General features: G+C 48.0%; 1 protein-coding gene and 1 pseudogene across 1 annotated transcript; one reads left to right on the top strand and one right to left on the bottom strand.

The window, feature by feature from the left end:
- Positions 1–1,944: 1,944 nt before the first annotated feature.
- LOC118472201 (uncharacterized) lies at positions 1,945–3,105 on the bottom strand. Its single transcript, XM_035959975.1, has one exon. It carries the CDS (start codon positions 3,030–3,032, stop codon positions 2,181–2,183), a length of 852 nt encoding a protein of 283 aa, XP_035815868.1. The 5' UTR covers positions 3,033–3,105; the 3' UTR covers positions 1,945–2,180.
- A 584-nt stretch (positions 3,106–3,689) lies between these two features.
- LOC103631181 (uncharacterized) lies at positions 3,690–4,747 on the top strand (annotated as a pseudogene).
- Positions 4,748–23,264: the final 18,517 nt, after the last annotated feature.

Consider the following 23,264-nt stretch of genomic DNA (forward strand, 5'->3'; position numbering starts at 1 on the left):
GGTGTTGGGCTGGTAGCCTTTCTCTTCTGGCTCCTAGCTTCTCATAGTGAGAGTGTCTCCTGATTTGTGTCCAGTGGCTGCATGGTAGCCCATGATGTTGTTGTCTTCTTCGACGGCAAGACGAGGGTGAATGCTTGTCGAAGGTGGTCGTTTGAGTTTATCGGAGGTGGGCGCCAATGTTAGTCACTTGTTCTCAAATGTTGTGAATCAAGAACGAGGCAACATAACTGTGAATTATTAGGGACCTTCGTCTTCCGAAGCATTATCTCCTCATGGGTATAATGATCATCAGATGAAGGTCAAGCCTCCATCGTTTAATATGTGAATATGAATGTGAAAAGGGCAAAGATAGAAATTACATCTCATTAATTCCTTCATATTCACGTTCTATAAAACATGTATGAACATCAACAGAATTAATATTACATCGATACCTTCGGCTTGCTCGAAGGTGAAGACGCAAGAGAGTGATTACAATTCAGCGTGAACAGTACGATGTTACTGTTTATCTATTTATAGACACGGAACGCAGCACGGGTAAAAGTACATTTATGTCTCCAATATTCACATATGATCATAGTATAAGTTATTAAGGACTAAGTAGTATTTTCCTCTTTCGATCGGCATCATCATTATACTTCATCTCCGTTGTAAGCCGAAGTTGTCCATCTGGTGATAGCTTTGGCGTTTACTCTTATCCTCTTTAGATCTGTCTTCATCTTGTGTGTCTTCATCATGAGGAAGAGGCTTGTATTCTGAAGACGAAGCTTCCTGTAATAGTTTATGCTGAAATTATATTTTTGAGGACCTTCGGAAGGAGAAGATCCCCAACAGTATGTATGTATAAGAGTTGAGGATATATTTTTAACTTCATACGAAGATGTACTGTGAGTCGCCACTATGTATAAATAGTTGTACAGTACCATATATTAGGGACACCTTTTTCGGTTGAGATATGATCCGCTCGGCCTACAAAATAAGTTGTATCTTCTTCACATATGTACTTCTTTTATCTACAAAGGTACACTTTTATGTATAATGAAGAAGAAGCAATAGAAATAAAGTGCTCTTACTTTATTCAAATGTCTTTTTAATCTCATAACCTCCTTCCTCTAATCTCTCACTCGAAGAGATTAAGGGAACGAATGTCTCTCGCCGCTAATTTTAATTTGGTCCATTTTAGGAACCAGAATAGGTGACCAAAAGTTAAATAAAACACGACTAGCCATAGGACCATAGTTTTCAACGTGTCTGATCCACACTTAACATGTTGTTCCCCAACTACTATTTTAGGGCTTATTCGTTTTGCTATTAATCCATATGAATTGAGTGGGTTTAAATCCCAAATAAATCTATATATTTTATATATTTTTTAATCTCATCTAATTCAGTTCTTGTTCAGTTATTTCTATCTCATAAAGATTGGATGTGATTTGAAAAAAATTATAAAAGCTTTTGTCTTATTTGAGATTTAAACTTATTCAATACCACTCAATCCACATGGATTGAGAGCAAAACGAACAATCCCTCGTATGAGATAGAAATAACCGAACAAAACCTTAGTCTCTTAGATCAGGTCGGCACTCGGCAGGTCATGGTATGCATTAGCTGCAGCAGGCAGGCAAAATGAGACATGATAGTGTGCGATGCCATTACGCTCGTATCCTGCAACTCTGTCAGCAGTTTTTTTTCATAGCTTATAGCTCACATTAACTTTTTTTATAGCCACAACCCAACCAAACAGACTCCTAAACAACCTATAGATAGTGTGAACGTGGGGTTCGACGATAGAATAGTGGCCATTCACATGCGTTGCGTTGAGGTGATGTATAATTGAGTGTATGTTTAGTGAGGAAGATGCTCTAGATATTATTTATGAATAAAAGTGCAGTATTCTAGGCTAGCTTAAACTACCGACTACAGATGCTATTGTTTCCAAGTTCGTTCTTCATCTGATGAATAATGCCCCCTCCTGATAATTACAGTAGTACAGTTTTAATAATTTACCCTGGGGCTATACATGATGACTGAATTTCTGTGTTATTTCCAACTGCGCACATATATATATTTATTATTCTCTATTGTTTCAACGTGTATTTACACTGTATATATACGTATGTAGCATAGTATACAACAGTCGTTAACTAACTTGTGATGGCGACTGATGAGAGATCGATTCTCTAGATCGCCGGAGTACGGATGTTGAGCAACGAAACCCTATTCCGAACAATGCTCCTGAACACCACCTCGCTGCCGCTCTCGCACTCGTCGATGCATCGCTCAAGCTCCTCGTGCTTCTCCTGCGCGACATCGGCCGTCGTCGGCGTCTCCGGCTTCTTGGCGAAGGCAGCAGCCACGAAGGCCCCGAGGGCCTTCTTGTTCGAGCACAACGACACGGCGGCAGACACGGACGCGACGGCCGAGAACACGGCGGCGGAGGCGGCGGCGCTGGCGGCCGCGGCGTCCATGAGCGCGGCAGCCATCTCGGCCTCCTCGGCGGTTCCGCTCCCGCCGAGCCCAGCCCCAGCAGGCAGGCGCGCGGCGGACCTGGCGGCGAGGCGGGCGAGCTCCCTGTCGCCCCTGCGCTGGGCGCGGGACGCGGACGCGAGCCTGGCGGCGTCGCGCCTGCGGAGGGCGAGGCGGGCGTCGGCCGCGTCGCGCCGCAGCGCGAGCAGCACCTCCTGGAACCCGCGGTGCGCGTCAGCGAGGAGGAGGAAGGCGTCGAGGAGGCGGTCGGAGGCGGCGGAGGGGCGGCGGACCGCGGCCTGCGGCTCCGGGAGGAGGAGGAGCTCGGCGAGCGCGGCGTGGAGCGCGTCGATGAGGGCGAGGCCGGTGGACGGGGAGGGAGAGGAGGAGGCGGAGGCGGAGGCGGTTGCCCAGGCGCGGGCGGCGGCGGTCTGAGCCTGCAGGTGCGCCAGCAGCGGGTGGGAGCGGCAGGCCGGCAGGCTGATGGAGCGGGCGTGGCGCGCGGGCCGACTGGCTCGCGCCGGGCTCAGCGGGAAGGAAATGGAGCGACCGAAGCTGGGAGCCATCGCTGTTGTGGTCGTTTGTGTCGTCTGAGATGGAGAGGCGGAGGCGAGCGAGGTTCGTCTTTATGCATGGACGTGCCGGGTGAAGACGAAAGCAGGCAAGGGAGGTACGCGGTTGTTGCACGTGTGGTTGGGTATAGCGGCAGCCAGCAGCGCGTAGTGAGAGCTAGCTAGGGGACATGATCCGCGAGGACAGGTTGTTGGACGGAAAGGAGCAGCGACTACCGTTGGAGTCAAACCAAGGCCAGAGCAAGCCAGCGAGTGGAAGTGTGGGACTGGGAGATGGACAGATCGTGCATGCATGCACATGCCTAGCTAGGTGTGCTGTTGGCGCCATCGGCAGACCCGCAATTGTTATTAAACTCTACTACTACTGAATACTATAATGTAGATGTTCACGGTGCACGGTTCTACCCCTCCCGGCCTCTCCCCACACCCCATGCCAAGGGCAAGAGCGCCGATTTGGCAAAGTCCACCAAGGTTTCCAAGACGGGCGTCAAATCTGAGGCTGCCGTCGTGGCTAGGAAGGCGAAGAAATCGTCGGCGGCCAATTCAACAGCGGATGCCGGTGCCAAGTCGACCAAATCAGGCAAGAAGGCGCCGGTGCTTGCCGACGCCAAGGCAAAAGCCAATGCGACCGTACTGAATACTATAGTGTAGATGTTCACGGTGCACGGTTCTACCCCCTCCCGGCCTCTCCCCACACCCCATGCCAAGGGCAAGAGCGCCGATTTGGCAAAGTCCACCAAGGTTTCCAAGACGGGCGTCAAATCTGAGGCTGCCGTCGTGGCTAGGAAGGCGAAGAAATCGTCGGCGGCCAATTCAACCGCGGATGCCGGTGCCAAGTCGACCAAATCAGGCAAGAAGGCGCCGGTGCTTGCCGACGCCAAGGCAAAAGCCAATGCGACCGTCGTAAGCAAGGAGGAGTCGGTGGCAGAGGTGGAGGTTGAGGAGGACGTGGTGTTGACCAAGCAGGCGGAGGAAGGCACCAACGACCTCATCTCCGAGTTCCGGGACCTGCCCAGTCGGCTGCAGGAGACGCTGATGCCGGACCTGGCGCGCCTCTCACAGCACTCCAAGGCGTACCTGTTCACGGCGAACGTCGGGATCGCCGATGGCGTGCGCTGATCCTCGGCGGACGGTGGATGGCCGCCTCCGTGGCATCAGTGGCGGTGCTGCTGCTACCGCTCTTCATGCTCACCGCGCTGGTGTGGCGCATGGGCACGTACCTGCCGCTCCTCCACCGCGCGCTGCTGCTGGCGCAGGCGTACCTCGCCATCTACTTCGCGACGCTCGCGCTCACCATGGCTGCCACGGGGCTGGAGCTGCTGCGCTTCGTCCACGCGACCTCCCCCACCGCCTACGCCTGGACACAGGCCGCGCAGTCACTCGGCTTCATGGCCTACCTTGTGCTCCAGATTGTGGACCTCGTCGCCGTCTTCTCAAGCACTGCCTCCCCCGAGGACGACAGCAACGGGGACGCCACCAAGGCCCTCGGGCTCGCGCAGATGGTGGTCAGCCTCGTCGCCGGCGTGCACTACTACGTCGTCGTCTTCCACCGCGCCGCGGCAGGGGCCGCGCCCCGCGCCAACTGGCGCGTGTACACCGTGTACGTGGCCTGCTTCGCAATCGTGTGCGCCTGCACGCTCGCCGAGAGGAGGAAGAAGGCCTACCTCGTGGGCACTGTCTGTGCCGCCGAGGAGTGGAAGAAGAACTAAGGTGATCGCGTCGGGAACAGAGAGAGGGAATTTCTCTGGGAGAAAAAAATCCCAATACGGTGGTCAGTGGAAGCCCAACTACCCATGTGCGTGAATGTAACCCAGAATTTAGGAAGAAAAAGGAGGGTTTAAAAGTAAAAGAATACGGGAGCAAGTTGTGATTTTCCTTTTTTTCTTCCCTTTTCTACATTTATTATTTATATAACATGTTCCCCTTAAATGCATCAATAGGGTGTTTGGCCGAGGAAAGAGGTTGTCCATCATTTTCTTACTCCTCATCTTGCTCATCAACCATGGTTGTTCTTTTTTTCTACTTTTCGCACTCGCGTAGTTCGACTACCTCATCCCACCGATGGGGATGGGCAAATGCAGCGCGAATGGACAAGTGTAGCGCAAACAACGTAGACAGCGACAACGTACACAAGGCGGGCATGGTGATGAACGGGTTGCCCATCAGTGTGTATGCATCGGAGACATTGGGGTGTGCGGCGGCCATGTCCATAGACGGTTGATGAGCAAGAAGCTCGGGTGCATTGGGGATTCACCGTTGATCAGGTTCGGCACATACACATGCGGCGCATGCGCTGGGTCGGGCACACTCAAGTGGGACATGGCCACTGTCATGGAGTATAAGGGCATACCCCTGCAGCAGGCTGTCGACTACTATGTCAGGGGCACGATGCAGAATATCCGAAAACAACTATTATCAATAATTAGCCAATATAAAGTATTTACAAATCTTTACTAATGTTTACTGAAAGGGAAATAGGGTCAAACCTTTTCCTAAGTGATTTTGGTGGTTGAATTACCCAACACAAACAATTGGACTAACTAGTTTGCTCTAGATTATATGTTCTACAGGTGCCATAGATTCAACACAAACCAATAAAAAGAACAAGTTAGGGTTTAAAACAAAAGGAGCAAAGAAAACCGAAGTGTGCCCTGGTCTAGCGCACCGGACAGTCCGGTGTGCCACCGGACAGTGTCCGGTGCACCAGGGTAGATCAACTCAAACTAGACACCTTCGGGTTTTTGGAAATGTCACTCCGCTATAATTCACCGGACTGTCCGGTGTAGCACCGGACTGTCCGGTGTGTCATGCGGAGCAACGGCTACTACGCCAACAGTCGTCTGCAAAAGCAACAGTGAATAGTGAACAGTGCACGGACTACGCGCGCAGAGTCAGAGCAGTGCCAGAAAGCGCATCGGACAGTAAACAGTACCTGTCCGGTACAGCACCGGACTGTCCGGTGCCCATGAAGACAGAGCTCCAACGGTCGAAACCGTCAGAACCCTAACGGTTGAGTGACGTGGCTGGCACACCGGACAGTGTCCGGTGACGCACCGGACTGTCCGGTGCGCCCTTCGACAGCAGACTTCCCCAACGGCTGTTTTGGTGGTTGGGGCTATAAATACCCCCAACCACCACACTTCAATGCATCCAAGCTTTTCAGACATCTCACTCAATACAAGAGCTAGTGCATTCAATACAAGACATAATTAGATTGAATCAAAGCCTCTCCAAGTCCCAATTCCACTCAAAGCAATTAGTGACTAGAAGAGAGAGTTTTGCTCGTGTTCTTTGAGCTCTTGCGCTTGGATCGCTTTTCTTCTTCCTCTTTCTTGTTCTCAAAACACTTGTAATCAAAGCAAGAGACACCAAGTTGTAGTGGTCCTTGTAGGGGTCTAAGTGACCTGTTTGATTAAGGAGAAAAGCTCACTCGGTCTAGGTGACCGTTTGAGAGAGGGAAAGGGTTGAAAGAGACCCAGTCTTTGTGACCACCTCAACGGGGAGTAGGTTTGCAAGAACCGAATCTCGGTAAAACAAATCATCGTGTCATCCGCTCCATTTGCTTGTGATTTGTTTTCACCCTCTCTTTCGGACTCGATTTTAATTCTAACGCTAACCCCGGCTTATAGTGTGTGCTTAAGTTTATAATTTTCAGATTCCGCCTATTCACCCCCCCCCCTCTAGGCGACTTTCATTTACAAAATAGCATATCCCTATATCATTGTTTTTGAGGAAAAATGGCGTATTAGTATTGACACATCGCGTATCCATAGGAAATCTCATAATTGATTAAAATAACATCTTGTTGACCACTGGTGTAGCTATTAGACAATATATGGGTTTGATATATGAACATGTATGGTGTTTAGTTGCTTCTTCTACTTTGTTCTAATTGATGAATAAAAAATGAATGGGTCTTTCCTCCTTTTCCTCCTGTCGGGAGAGCACATCTAATGAAGTTATCCAAAATTAATTACTACTAATGCTTTTATCAGCGGTGTTCGTGTACTGTCGCAACGCACGGGCAACTAACTAGTTAATATATAAGCAATTAGCTCGTGGCAGCGTCGGTTAGTGCATTCATTTTATATATGAGCAAAACTTGAACATGTCATGATTTTATGCAAGTTATCCATTATACAAGATGATTAATTAATAAAAAGATTTGATATATTTAATAGTACTGATTTATTCAAGCATTGATACAATATATAATCTCAAATATTACTAAACATATACTAACTGTACACCTGTACTTCAAAAAAAATAAGGATTCCGCATCTAATTTGAACTAAAAGAGATATGTTCATATCTTCACCGATTGATGAGCTTCTTCTCATTCACCTCTTTGTAAAAAAACAATCGATAAAGCGTCGAGCACTCGGCAAAGCGCTGAATTCCGGTAGTGACACTGACACACGTGCACTCTGATCAGTCTCCTCAGCTAGCTGATTCTTACACATGCATGTTATTAGCATACTCTTCGTTCCAGTGCCATGATTACATTTACATTAGTAAAGGACGACCTTAAAACAACCATGACTAAAGCTAAAATTAAAGATACGCCACGAAAAACTTTTAAAAGTACATCTATCGTTATGTCGTCCAACCATGCTTGTTTTAGTTTGCCGGCCCGCGCAGCGTCGTTGGCGACTGAAAACAACCGATGGAGTTCATGCTATTAAGTTGCATGCACCAATCAATTCAATCCAAAAACTTAAATAAGTTGATAGGAGGAGGTGAACAATTCACTTATATTATATTCTATTACTCCCCATTAGGTTGAGCATCTTTTCGGTCTCTGAAGTGGAATATAAGAATGAGAAACAATTATTTTATTTAATTATGCTAACTAGGATTCAAACTCGAGACATCTGACTCTGATACCATATTAAGTTGCATGTGCACCAACAATTAAACCCAAAAACTTAAGCTAATAACAGAAGATGAACAATTCACTTATATTATATTCTAACACAGGCTAATGTAGATCTGGTCCAAGAAGCTAATAATCATGGCGTTATCATTTTGAACGAAGGGGGAAAAATCATGTTTTAATCTGTTGCTCTCACACAACAGCAGATGCATCATTGTACTATCTAGCTAAATAGAATATATATATGACAGTCATAATGTTGCACGAATGGGTTGTCGTCCTCCAGCTCCAGCTCCAGCTCCAGCTCTTAGGGTACCTCTCCGGCTGCCGACTGCCGTTGGTTGCAGAGGTCGTTGAGTTGGTTTGCGCACGAACGCTTGCAGCATGCTCGATTATCAGCGCTCTAACAGCCGCAAGATCCGCAAAGAGATTTCCTAGACATGAATCTTTGACATAAATAGAGACAGGGAGATTATATGCAGGTAGCATAGCTAACAGAATATGCTAATTTTATTATTCAAAAATGCAAGTAATGCTAACAGCAACCCCTCTCTCTCTCTCTCTCTCTCTCTATCTCTCTATCTCTCTCTCTCTCTCTCTCTCTCTCTATATATATATATATATATATATATATAGAGAGTACAATCAGTGGAAATCGTGCTCAATTGATAGAGAGCGCGAGTTAGCAAACGTTTGCGTAATCATATTATATATATTTCTTGGTCCATCAATTTTAGTACTAGAGACGACAAGAGAGAGTATATATTACCTAGTTGATTATATAATCACCAAATTAGAGATGGCAGCTAACCACCGTACGTATAGTATTTACACATGTGCAGATATAGAGAGAGATTTGATTCCAGCTGGTGGTAAGACAAATTCGCATTATTGCTTACTACAAAGTCTAGAATCTTATATATGATCCATATCTGTTGTGTTTAGTAGTTTAGTTTTAGTACCAGTTTATTACCTCCATTTTTCTAAATTATAAGTTATTTTACTTTTAAAACAAAGTTAACCTAAATCATAAAGGAATCACAAAGACATATGACATCAAATAAATATAGTACAAAAAATAAATATAGTTGATAAAGAATCTAATAATGCTTATTTAATATCATAAATGTTATTATTTTATTATATAGTTTTACTTAAATTTTAGATGTTGACTCTTAAAAAAAGTTAGAATAACTTGTAATTTTAAACGGAAGTAGTAATTAAGGTATTAATATGTGCAAATAGTCACTACCGGAAACGGGCGCTTTGCCGAGTGCCCGAAGCACTCGGTAAAGGCTTTGCCGAGTGTCGCACTCGGCAAAGAAGGCTCGACAAACAGTACATCGGCAAAGCCTTCTTTGCCGAGTACTTTTTCTCGGACACTCGGCAAAGAGGTTTGCCGAGTGCCGGCAAAGAAAAGTGGTCGTTACGGCGACGAGGTAACGGAGACGGCTTCTTTGTCGAGTGTTAAGGATGACACTCGGCAAAGGAGTTAACTTTGCCGAGTATCTGCCCAGTAGCACTCGGCAAAGAGCCCGCCAGGGAGGGTCCACATGTCAGGTTCTTTGTCGAGTGCTCTGCGCGGCACTCGACAAAGCGTGCCTCTTTGCCGAGTGCCAGTGACATAACACTCGGCAAAGTCCCTAAACCGGTGCCCAGGTTTTTGCTCTTTGTCGAGTGTTATGACCCTGACACTCGGCAAAGCACCTCTTTGCCGAGTGTTACACTCGGCAAAGTGACCACTATGTACCTTTTTTATTTGTTTTTTGTATTCCATCCACACAAACAAAAGATATCACATATATATCACATATATACATCACAGATGTCATCACAAACATAAATAGCCAACACAAATATAAAACCGTCACCACAAACATAAATATCCATCACAAACATAAGTGTTCAACACAAGTATCAAACACAAACATAAGTCTCAAACGTCGCAAGCTCTCACATAAGTATCAAACACAGACATAAGTATTATACACAAGTTCTGAAGTCTAAAACAATGAAAACACAACACTCATGGAGGTGGGCGGCTTGACCGGGGCTGCGTTGGGCTGAACCCTTCCGGAGGGTTGTTGGATGCCGCCCCAGATTGGTCCTGCACAGAGAAGAGATTGCATGTGTTATACCAGATGCATTACAAACATCTAACTACAATTTTGATACTCACAGGAGTGTGGAAGAGAGCAGGGTCAACTGGAGGGAACAATGGAGGTGGCAGAGCGATGCCCTGTGCGGTGCCAAGGCTCTGCATGTACTGGAACATCTCCGCCATCCTCTGATGATCTGCCCGGCGCTCCGCCTCCCGCTCCGCCATCATCCTCGCCTCCATCTCGTGACGTTCCCTCCTCTCTTCTTCTAGTTGGGTCTGTAATATTACAAGCCAACGTTATAGTAACTCAAAGAGTAGGTATATAACTCAAGGAAGGACGAGTTACAGAAGCACTAACCTCGAGTTGTTGTATGCGATGCTGTGAGCTGTCGTGCAAAGGTCGTATGGCTGGACTCGAGCCCGTGCTCCTTGCTCTCACCTGAGACAGAGTGGGAGTGGAGGACGAGTCGATTGCCCCGTCGGCAATCCAGTATCGCCCATGTCTCTTGCCTCCTCCGACCCTCATGAGCACATCGGGGTCGATCGGCTCGGTGCTCGGATCATAGTCTGGGCCATGGACCTCCTGCGCCATGGCGGTGTAGTCATGGAGGCGGCTGTAGACGACGGGGTTGGTGTAGGCCTCGGGCCCGTCATCTGGGTTGTAGGTGACGTCGGACGTCGCCTTACCCTTATGGGCCATAGCATAGGTTGAGAAGGTGGAGCAAGGCCGGCCACCATGTGACGCCGACTGCAAAGAAAACCAACGAGATAGTTAGAAATAATATCTAACTCAGTGCTATATATCTAAATAAAAAAGATGGCGTACCCATGCTTCGGCATATTGGCCCAGGCTCCGGCTGCCTTGGTGGTGGGAGGGGCCTTGCATCATCAAACGTCGTTCCCGGCTAGCGTTGTGTGCCTCGTCCCACTCAGCCGAACACCACCTATCCACCATCTGCTCCCAGCACAGAGGATGTGCGGCGCACCAATGTGGAATCATCTACAAAGTAAACACGTAAAGTGCATATTAGAAGATAAAATAAAATTCATGCATGGAGTACCGGTACCAAACATGCATGACTTTACCTGCAGGTACTGCTCCCTGGTCAACGACATGGTTCGGGCTTGAGTTTTGGTCACCCTCTCCCCAAGGACGGAGCCGTGGTAGGTGATGATGGCCTGGATTCGGGCCTCATAGTGCATGTCCACGACGAGCTTCTTACAGCTCGTGGTGGCCACCACATCCTCCCTAGCCTCGTATCCAGCATCGCATCTGAAGAAATCCTGCATACAAAAACGATGTATCCATACATTATTTCAAGAATTTGCAACGAATGCGACATATTTTACATTATACTAAGACTTACCCACAGCTCTTGCTTCACCCGCTCCGCCTTGTTATTGAATTCTCGGCCGTCCCGGTCTACTACATCGGGGGCGACGGCGTAGTGGTCGAAGGTGAAGGCTGGGCCCGTCACTCCGGCGTACTCCACAAGTCCAGGGAAGTGTTCCCTGCACAGCAGGTCGAGGATGCCATTGGGGGGGCGACGATGACCCCCAGCATAATCCAAAACCGTCCAAGACCTGTCCAAGTGATAAATAAAAAGTATTAGTTTATATTATGATTTTGAACACATAATATGAACAAGAATCAAGAACATAAAGTTACATACCTCTCCCCTTCCGGCCGAATCAGCGGCCGCCTGTCCCGAAGTATGGGACGCTGAGGGAGACTCGCGGGGCCTCGCAGGTAGATGCTCCTCGAACTTGAGCCGCCTGAACCTGAGGCGTCCTGCTGCTGGTCGTCGTCGTCCTGAGGCGCCGCCTGCTACTGGACAGGGTTGTCCTGCTGCGCTGCCTGCTCTGCCTCATCCGCCGTCCTACTCCTCCTCCCCCTCCTCCTCCTCCTCAGCCAACCGCCCACCATATTTGTCCAACAACCTGCAATTAAGAGTAAACAAATAAGCATATATAAAAAGATGTATTTAAAAATAGGTGTGAAATAAAAAGTCATATAGCATTACATCGATTAAAAATAATCTTCATATGTGTCGGGGTTAGCCAGATCATAACTCTCATCATCACTATCAAGCATTTCAATCTCAACACCATCGGAAGACACAAGTTCGTCATTAATGTCATTGCCTTCAAGGATTACTAAGTCATTATCATTTTGCACCTCATCATCCTCCTCATCAACAACCATTTCAATATCTACGCCCATTCCTATAGCTTCAGTTAAGTCTATCTCAAATCGCCCTTCTAGCCCATCCTTGGAAGACTCTCCATCATATGTGTCCGGGTCTAAGTTGTAATCTTCATCGTTAGGAACAGGTAACCTCCCGTGCGGCGATACCTTATACACAACATCCCAACCCTTAAGATGTTCTTTCGTTTGACACGCATATGGGAGATAATACACTTGTGTGGCCTGTTGGGCCACGATATAGACATCGTCTCCTGCTAAGGTGGAATCTTGTCGAATTTTGACTATCCCAAGATTAGAATGTGTCCGTCTCATCACTTGAGGGTCAAACCAATGACATTTGAATATCACTAGAGTAAGAGGTTTGGAACCATAAAAATTGAGCTCATATATTTCTTCGATTCATCCAAAATAATCGACATTGTCAAGGCCGGGCGTAAAGACTCCAGAACACATTGTTTTCCGATTGGGTCGACTTTTGTCGTAGTTTGTTGTGCGAAAACGGTATCCATTGACGTCATACCCAAAATATTTCTTGACCCTATAAGCAAAGTCGTTGGCTACTTGTCTCAACTCGGCACTCATAGACGGATCTCTTTGGCCCTGCAAGTATTCACAAGTTAAAAGACGCTAAATTGAGTTCAAAGACGTATCTCTTTTACAAACTAAGCACGTACCTTACGTTTGAACCAGGAAATGAAATCGGGCAACCCATTTCTCGCACCCTTTCTAAGAAGAGTGTCATATTCCTGTGGAGTGGGGTCCCTTGATCGACGCTAGAATTCATGAAGAAATTGTTCCATGTATGGCGTCACCTCTTCAAGGTTGGTCAATACGTATAGCATGATATGCCGCCACTCTTCATGTGTCAGGGTCTTGGTGGTCGAGCCACTTGCACTTCCGAGTTGGCCTCGAAATATGCTAAGGTTTGATTCATTGTCGCCATCATTGTAACGAGGGGGTGGATTATGCACGCTTGGTAGTTTGTCACCATAATAAGTTGTTGTGAAGTTTGAGACCTCCTCTAGAATGTATGCCTCTGCAATGGAAGCCTCGATTTTGCATTTATTTCTACATTTCTTTCGAATAGTCTTTAGACATCTCTCGATTGGATAGCACCAACGTCCCTGCACGGGCCCCCCCATTCGTGCCTCATAGGGGAGATGAAGAATCAAATGCTGCATTGGATTGAAGAAGCCGGGTGGAAATATCTTCTCAAGCTTACACAGTAACACGGGTGCCAATCTTTCCAAGTCTGCAACCACGGTCCGAGATAACTCTTTTGCACAAAGCTGACGGAAGAAATAGCTCAACTCTGAAAGCGCTAGCCAGACATGCTCAGGGACATAGCCTCGAACCATCGCAGGAAGAATCTGTTCAATCCATATGTGGAAGTCATGACTCTTCATCCCTAAGACTCGCATAGTAGATAAGTTCACCCCCTACTCAGGTTAGCTGCATACCCATCAGGGAACATCAACATCTTGATCCACTGAAGTACTTCCTTCATCTGGGCCCTGCTTAGGACGAAATCGGCCTTAGGCCTTCTCCACGTCTTTCCGCCACTTGGCGGCTTCATCTCTAGTTTTGGTCTATCACATAACGCTGTCAGATCCACTCTTGCCTTCACATTATCCTTTGACTTATTAGGAATGTCCATAATTGTTGCCCACAGTGCCTCGGCAATATTCTTTTCAGTGTGCATCACGTCAATGTTGTGTGGAAGGAGCAGGTCGTCATAATAGGGGAGCCGAGTCAAGCCAGACTTATGTGTCCACATATGCTGCTCACCATATCCCACAAAACCACCTTCTGTATTGGCCACGAGCCCATCTATCTGTTGACGAATTTCGGCACCAGTCATCGTTGCAGGTGGGCGGTCTGTCACTACGATACCTTTCGTAAAGTTGTTGATGTCTAGGCGGAATGGATGGTCAGCAGGAAGAAATTGTCGATGTTTATCGAAGGACAAATATTTGCCACCCTTTTTCAACCAAATGAACCTGAGAGCTTCCTTGCAAACTGGGCATGGGAACTTACCGTGAACACACCAGGCACAGAATAGCCCATACGCCGGTAAGTCATGCATGGAGTACTGGTACCAAACATGCATTCTGAAGTTTGTCTTCGTAGCTCGGTCATACGTCCATACCCCTTCCTCCCAGGCATGTACCAATTCATCGATCAAAGGCTCCATGTACACGCCCATTTTATTCCCCGGGTGTCCGGGAATTATCAACGACACGAATATATTCTGCCTTTGAAAGCACACACCAGGGGGGAGATTGATTGGGATAACAAACACGGGCCAACATGTGTACGAGGCAGCGCCCATTCCATAGGGATTGAACCCATCTGTGGCCAACGCAACACGTACATTACGAGCCTCTTCGGCTTTCTCACGGTGAATGGCATCAAAGTGTTTCCATGCTTCACCATCGGATGCGTGCACCATCTTGTCAGGATTGTATCGTTTTCCATTTTTGTGCCATGTCATCTGTTTCGCGGATTCCTCTGCCATGTACAGATGCTGGATCCTCGGTATGAACGAAAGGTGCCGTAGGATTGTCAAGGGGATGTCGAGCTGCCTCTTCTGTCCATCACCAGAGTCTACCTCCATGAACCTAGACGATGTACACTTGGGACAGTACTTTGCCTCCGCGTATTCTTTACTAAATAGCACGCAGCCTTTCGGACAAGCATGAATCTGCTCATACGTCATCTTGAGTGCACGAAGGAGTTTCTGTGCCTCGTACATGCTCTTTGGCAGAACGTGATCATCCGGAAGCAGGCTCCCAATAACCGTCAACAAGCCATCGAATGCGTCTCTACTCATGCTGTACTATGAGTTGAATGCCATTACACGCCCAATGGCATCCAGTTGAGAAACCTTTGTCTAACCGTGAAGGGGCTTCTGTGCCGCGTCGAACATGTCGTAGAACGCCTTTGCAGTCGGCTCTGACTCGTCATCCATACATTCTCCCGTGTACTGTGCCTCCTAATAGTCGTTCAACATATCCGCTACCCCCGCATCCGCGTCATAATCCTCGACACGTTGTCTCAGCACCTCCTCTCTCGTACGATGCGCTTCACCATGAAATATCCACCGAGTATAGCCCGGTGTAAATCCATTCTTCCAAATATGTTCTACCATAGCCTTCTTTGGTTTTCTTTTCCGGTTGGCACATTTGCTGCACGGGCATGGGACTAGACTCGCTCCCTTAGCAGCTTCGCCATATGTCCGTTCCACGAAATCATCGGTCTTTCTAATCCATTCAGTGGTGACATCGTTCCTTCCTCTACGGCCTGTGTACATCCACTCACGGTCCTCCATCCTATAACATATATAACCGACTATAGTTTAATATAACATGTAAGACATCTGCAAAAAATAACTCAAGCCTATCAACAAAAAATTCGGCAGCACCTCCCCTGTACGGGGATGTTTACAAAACCTGCAAATAAAACTAACAGCACGATGGCCGACATCCACAAATATATCTAATTGACACACATAGTATAAACTCCCTAAATTCAATAAACATGTAGTATAAATTTAATAAACACACATACTAAATCCAATAAACACACAAAATTCATTATAAACACATAATATAAACACGTAGTATCAACTCACTAAATTCAATAAACATGTAGTATAAATTTAATAAAACACATAATATAACAATAAACACACATAAATTTAATAAATTAAATAACATATGATAATATAATATGGAAATAAACAAATATAAATTTAATAAATTAAATAAACCTTTACGGCTTGGCGCGTGGGGCGGGCGACGGTCGTCCGGCGGCGTCGTGCCGGGCGCGTGGGCGGGCGGCCGGTGACGGCTTGCCGGGCGCATCGGGGGCGGGCGGCGGTCGGTAGGGATGAAAACGGTCGGAAACGGTATTTATTCGGTAATCAGTTTTTTCTTTGATTGCGAACAAATAGGATATAGAATATACAATACAAATTTGTATTCTTGTTTTTAACATCCAGCTTGTTAAGATTCATAAAAGGTAAACCTCAAATTCATCCTACATTTTCTCAAATAATAGATATAAACTTCGGTATAGATTCGGAAATAAATTCGGTAATTTTTTCAACTTTTTGTGTTGTAGGGAGCAAATAATACATAAAACAACTTATATAATATTTTATTCATATTTGTACTAATGTGCTTGATAACATAAGAAAAGATCAACATCAAATTTTATACATATCTATTTTAAAATATTAAATTTGTTTTAACAGTTCGGATTACCACTTTCATCCCTAGCGGTCGGCTCGCCGGCGGCGGCGTGGCGGGCGCGTGGAGCGCGACGGGCGGGCGGCCAGGCGCGTGGGGCGGCCGGGCAGCGGCCGGGCGGTGGCCGGGTGCGTGGGGCGGCGCCGGCGGCGAGCCGGAGCGTGGGGCGGGCGGCAGTGGGGCGGCGAGACGGAGCATGGGGCGGGTGGCGGGCGTGGCGGCGGTGAGGCAGAGAAGGAAGTGAAAGGAGAAGGAAAGGAGAAGGAAGAAGAGAGCCGGTCGCGTGTGGGCGGTTTAGTCACCTTATTTGCCGAGTGCCCGCGATCCAGCACTCGGCAAAGATTTTTTTAAAATTTAAAAATAAATTTGCCGAGTGTCGGATCGCGGGCACTCGGCAAAGGCGGCTTTGCCGAGTGCTAGTTGTACAGCACTCGGCAAAGATCTGTTGTACAGACTTTGCCGAGTGCCAACGGACAGGCACTCGGCAAAGCCGCCTTTGCCGAGTGCTAGCTGGACAGCACTCGACAAAGTATACTTTATTTTTTTATTTTTGGCAACCAAACTTCTTGTGGTGTGTTCCTACACTATGTAGACCTACAAGTACCATTTTGGTATAATTATAAAAGTGTTTTTTATAACTATTAGATTTAGTTCGTTTATTTGAATTTCTTCGGAAAATTCAGATTTGAACTGCAAGTCACTCGAAACTTGGGAAACCGTGCATGCAAAAATGATACCCATCCTATTTAGCACAAGTTACGACCGATTTCAGGAGCGGGCCGGAAACTTCGAGCACCATGCTCACTCAACATGGCCGTGAACTTGTTATCCAGCTGTTTAAAAATTGTATAAAACACAAACAAAGTCAGAAAATCATGAAACTTGTCCACGTGTCATGATATCATATGTAGAGGTTGTGATAAAAAATTGAGAATGTTTAGAGAAAGTTGTGAGACACTATGTGTAGAAACCTAAGAAAACTACACATGGAATCATAAAGTTTCCATGTGGATTTATTAGGTTTCTACACATAGTGTGTCACATTTTTCTCAAAACTTTTTCAAATTTTTATCACAACCTCTACATATGATATCATGACACTTGGACAAGTTTCATGATTTTCTGACTTTGTTTGTGTTTTATACAATTTTTAAACATGTGGATGGCAAGTTCACGACCATGTTTAGTGAGCATGTTGCTCAAAGTTTCCGATTCGCTCCTGGAATCGGTCGTAACTTATGCTAAGTAACATGGATATCATTTTTGCATGCACGGTTTTTCAAGTTTCGAGTGACCTGCAGTTCAAATCTGAATTTTCCGAATAAATTCAAATAAACGAACTAAATCTACTAACGTTTGAAAACTCTGTTATAATTGTCCACAAATGATACATGTAGGTCTACATAGTGTAGGAATATACCACAAAAAGTTTGGGAGACAAAATCTAAAAAATAAAAATATGCTTTGCCGAGTGTCTTGAAAAGACACTCGGCAAAGAGTCCTTTGCCGAGTGCCCAATATTTGGCACTCGGCAAAGAAGCCTCTTTGCCGAGTGCCAAACCTCGGCTCTCGGCAAAGACTGACGGCCGTCAGGTTTAGGACGGCTGCTGACGGCCCTTTGCCGAGCGCCACCTTTGCCGAGTGTTTTACTCTCGGCAAACCTGTCTGTGCCGAGTGTCCTGCACTCGGTAAAGAGGCTCGTTACCGAGAGCCAAACTTTGTCGAGTGCCCAACAAAAAGCACTCGGCAAAGTGGCCGACACTCGGCAAAGCCTCGGATTCCGGTAGTGAGTGGGAAGCCAGCATGTTTCGTTGGTCGTTACTTGGTAACTGTAAAATAAAATGTACAAATTAAATTACAAAAGTATATTAATTGATCATCCTATCAAATAATTAAGAGAAACATGAATTAAATTAAAAGTTCAAAATCAGGGTATATGCTTGTTAACTCTAATAAACATATGATACATATTAAAGATGTATATAAACAGGGGCGACGGCAAGGGGCAATGTCTCCTCTAATTTTATAAGAGCTGTTAGTTTTTTTTTTGCTAATTGTCATATTAAATGATGCAAAAAAATTGTTTCTAACAGCCTTCTAATCTAATTTGGTCCCTCCTAATCTTAGCTGGCTTTACCCCTGATATAAACCACACTGATAGAGAAAAAGGCTGAAACAAGTCGTTTTGATCCATGCGTATGTTTTAGCAGTTTTTTTTTTAAAAAAAAATCATCTACTTAGAGCCAAGAGCTATGCATATACAGTTTTGCATCGCGCACAATGACAGACTTTGTGGTCACCTTCTTTTATTTTTTGTTCAATGTCTCTGAGATCTTGGGCAATGTTCAATAAAATAGTGGTGCATTGATTAGTTTTGTTTCTCGTTCGAACGCGCAATAGTGATGTGTCATCAAGGAACTTTGACCTAGATCCACATCAGAGTCATGGTTTTCCTTCTACATAGGTGATTTTACAAGATACTGCCCATATTATGGACCAAAGCGGACATAAAATTACCCATCTTCTAAAATATTTGAGTATCCAAACAAAAAACCTGTTGTTTCGTTTTATTTATAGAGACAACTAAAAATTGTCTACCTTTTAAGGGCCAGGCTGCCGAGGCCGAGGGCTGGGCTGAGGCCCTTGAGGGTCAGTTGGCCGAGGTGTCCGCTCGGGCCGGGGCCCTTGCGGTGGACCTGGCTGTGGCCATCGGATCCGCCCAATCTGCCCAAGTCGTGGCCTCACAGGAGCGTGCCCGGGCTGAAGGTATGTTTCGCCTGCCTTGCGGCTTCAATTTCACTTCGTTCTCCAACTCGTGTCTGAAGAATTTTGATCGGCTATCTGCAGAGCTTGAGAGGGCTCTTAATGAGTCTGCCAAGGCGCATGCCCGGGCGGCTGAGCAGAATGAGGCCGACCGTGAGGCTATGTCCGAGGCTATCTCGGGCTTTTGCCGAGCCTTTGACCTCGACGACGTCCCCTCGGGTAGCTCCCCCCAGAGTCATCTGCGGCCCTTGGGCGACCATGTGCGCAGCAGACTCCGCGGGGCGCTGCATCACGGCGTTAGGCGGGCCTTCGTCGTGCTCGCTTCCCTCTACGATGTGGACTTGGAGCGGGTCAGCGAGGGGTACTGTCTACCCGACAAAGACGAGGCTGCCTTAGCCGAGGTCCAGAGGCTTGACGCGGCCGCCGAGGGCCCGAGTGCGGTGCTGGCCTCCTCCTTCGAGGTGGAGATCCTTTCGCCCGCGTCGTCGTGTGAGGCTAGGCCAGATTTCGCCGAAGGCGGAAACGGCGCCGAGGGCGCAGCTGCTTCCCCTGCTGATGCCTGATCCTGCTGGAGTAATTTGTTTGTAGCATGCGTGTGTTCGTTGCGGCCGCCGAGGCCTAAACACTTTCATCGTCGTATCATAAAGCTGTGTTTTCTTTCCTCTTGTTTCGTGCGCCATGACTTGTTCGTTGGTAGCAGAACTACTTGTCCGAGTGAGAGTTACTTTTTGCGGAAGGTGACGAGTGGGGTATCCATATCCCGGAGGCATAGGAGTCCCTCGGCTCGGTCAGCCTTGCTGCTTACGTGTACTCTCGTCGTTTTTAGGATCCCACTATCGATACAGAAGTCGAAAGCACGAAAGGTTGTTTTGGTAGAAATTTTTTTCCGAGGAAAATTTTGACGCAGAGGGGGTTCCCCCCTTCTAGCCCCCAAGGGAGGGTCGGGCTTTGGTGAGGCAAGGCCGACACTTCCTTGACGGTTAGACTTTGTGTATGTAAACGAGGTACATGAACGACTTAAAACATCTTAAGGGGAAGAAGCGACGTAGCTGTTGGATGTTCCAAGCGTTGCTATAGACCTCACCTTGGTCGTTGGCTAGCTTGTATGTTCCAGGCTTCACAATCTTAGCGATGATGAAGGGCCCTTCCCAGGGAGGAGTGAGCTTGTGGCGCCCTCGGGCGTCCTGTTGGAGACGAAGCACCAAGTCTCCCACTTGGAAGCCTCGGGGCCAACGCTTTGGGCGTGGTAGTGCCGCAGCGACTGCTGGTACCGTGCTGAATGTAGTAAGGCGACGTCCCGAGCCTCCTCGAGCTGGTCCAACGAGTCCTCTCAGCTGGTCTGGTTTCTTCGGTCGTCGTGTGCCCTGGTCCTCGGGAGCCGTATTCTAAGTCCGTGGGGAGGACGGCCTCGGCCCCATAGACTAGAAAAAACGGTGAGAAACCCGTGGCGCGGCTCGGCGTCGTCCTCAGACTCCAGACTACCGAGGGTAGCTCTTTCATCCACCGCTTGCCGAACTTGTTGAGGTCGTTGTAGATCCTCGGTTTGAGTCCCTACAAAATCATACCGTTGGCACGCTCCACCTGCCCATTCGTCATGGGGTGAGCTACAGCGGCCCAGTCCACACGGATGTGGTGGTCGTCGCAGAAGTCCAGGAACTTTTTTCCGGTGAACTGCGTGCCATTGTCGGTGATGATGGAGTTTGGGACCCCGAATCGATGGATGATGTTGGTGAAGAACGCCACCGCCTGCTCGGACCTGATGCTGGTCAAGGGTCGGACCTCGATCCACTTGGAGAATTTGTCGATGGCGACCAGCAGGTGCGAGAAGCCCCCGGGTGCCTTCTGCAAGGGACCGACGAGGTCTAGACCCCATACAGCAAATGACCAGGTGATGGGTATCATCTGCAGGGCCTAAGCGGGTAGGCGTGTCTGCTTTGCGTAGAATTGACACCCCCGGCAGGAGCGAACAATCCTAGTGGCATCGGCCACCGCGTTTGGCCAGTAGAAACCTTGTCAGAAGGCATTCCCCACGAGGGCTCGAGGTGCTACATGGTGGCCGCAAGCCCCCGAGTGTATTTCTTGCAACAGCTCTTGTCCTTGGGCGATAGATATGCATCGTTGGAGGATGCCCGAGGGGCTGCAGTGATAGAGATCTTTTTCATCACCCAGCAAGACGAACGACTTGGCGCGCCGAGCCAGCCGCCGAGCTTTGGTCTTATTGAGGGGAAGCTCTCCTCGGAGGAGATATTCTAGGAACGGGGTCTGCCAGTTCAGATTTGGTGTGACCCCATTCTGTTCCCCCTCGACGGGAAAGGCCTCCTCTTTGATGGCCGAGGGTACCTCGGACTCGGCTGAGGCCTCCTCGGGCTTGGGCGAGGGTACCTCGGGCTGGGCCGAGGCTTCCTCGAGCTCGGGCGTGTCGTCGATCTTGACGGATGGTTGATGTAGGTCTCTGGAGAAGACGTTCGGGGGAACCGTCGTCCGCCCCAAGGCTATCTTCGCCAGCTCATCCGCAGTCTCGTTGTACCGTCGGGCGATGTGGTTGAGCTCCAGCCCATAGAACTTGTCTTCCAAGCGCCGGGCTTCGTCGCAGTAGGCTTCCATCCTCCGGTCGCGGCAGTGGGAGTTCTTCATGACTTGGTCGATGACAAGCTGTGAGTCGCCACGAGCATCAAGGCACCGGACCCCTAGCTCGATGGCGATGTGTAGCCCGTTAACCAGAGCCTCGTACTCGGCCACGTTGTTTGATGCCAGAAAATGGAGGCGTATGACGTAGCGGAGATGCTTTCCAAGGGGTGAAACGAAGAGCAAGCCAGCGCCTGCCCCCGTTTTCATGAGTGAGCCATCGAAATACATGTTCCAAAGCTCGGGTTGGATTGGAGTTGTTGGCAACTGGGTGTCAGTCCACTCAGCCAGGAAGTCTGCCAAGACCTGGGATTTTATGGCCTTCCGAGGAGCGAATGATCACGTCTCGCCCATGAGTTCCACCGCTCACTTTGCTATCCTACCCGAGGCCTCACGACACTAGATGATCTCCCCCAGGGGGAAGGATGACACCACAGTCACTGGATGAGACTCAAAGTAGTGTCGCAACTTTCGCCGTGTCAGAACCACTGCGTAGAGTAGCTTCTGGATTTGTGGGTAGCGGACTTTGGTCTCAGAAAGCACTTCGCTGATGAAGTAGACTGGCCTCTGGATGAGTAGGGCATGCCCTTCTTCTCGTCTCTCGACCACGATCGTGGCGCTGACCACCTGAGTGGTTGCGGCTACGTAGATCAAGAGGGCTTCTCCCGTAGAGGGGGGCACCAGGATGGGTGTGTTTGTAAGGAGCGCCTTAATGTTTCCGAGGGCTTCCTCGGCCTCGGGGTCCAAGTGAAGCGCTCGGCCTTCCTTAGGAGGCGGTACAGAGGCAAGCCTTTCTCGCCAAGGCGTGAGATGAAGCGGCTCAGAGCCGCAAGGCATCCCATGACCCTCTGTACTCCTTTCAAATCCTTGATCGGTCTCATGTTGGTGATGGCCGCGATTTTCTCCGGATTGGCCTCGATGCCTCGCTCGGAGACGATGAATCCAAGGAGCATGCCTTGGGGGATTCTAAAGACACACTTCTCGGGATTGAGTTTTACGCCTTTCGCTCTCAGACACTTGAATGTTGTTTCAAGGTTAGAGAGGAGGTCGAAGGCTTTCTTCGTCTTGACAACGATGTCATCGACGTAAGCCTCGACCGTTCTGCCGATGTGTTCTTCGAACACATGGTTCATGCACCTCTGGTAGGTGGTGCCTGCATTCCTCAAACCAAATGGCATTGTAGTGTAACAGTACATGCCAAAAGGTGTGATAAAAGAAGTCGCGAGCTGGTCGGACTCTTTCATCTTGATTTGGTGATAGCCTGAGTAGGCATCAAGGAATGACAGGGTTTTGCACCCAGCAGTGGAGTCCACGATTTGATCGATGCGAGGTAGAGGGTAGGGAACTTTTGGACATGCTTTGTTTAGACCAGTGTAGTCTACACACATCCTCCATTTCC

The sequence above is a fragment of the Zea mays genome, chromosome 6 (assembly GCF_902167145.1).
Source record: "Zea mays cultivar B73 chromosome 6, Zm-B73-REFERENCE-NAM-5.0, whole genome shotgun sequence".
NCBI classification, from domain to species: domain Eukaryota; kingdom Viridiplantae; phylum Streptophyta; class Magnoliopsida; order Poales; family Poaceae; genus Zea; species Zea mays.

Excerpts from the sequence above, each read along its gene's own strand:
- LOC118472201 (XM_035959975.1), bottom strand. The coding sequence starts at position 3,032 with ATGGCTCCCAGCTTCGGTCGCTCCATTTCCTTCCCGCTGAGCCCGGCG.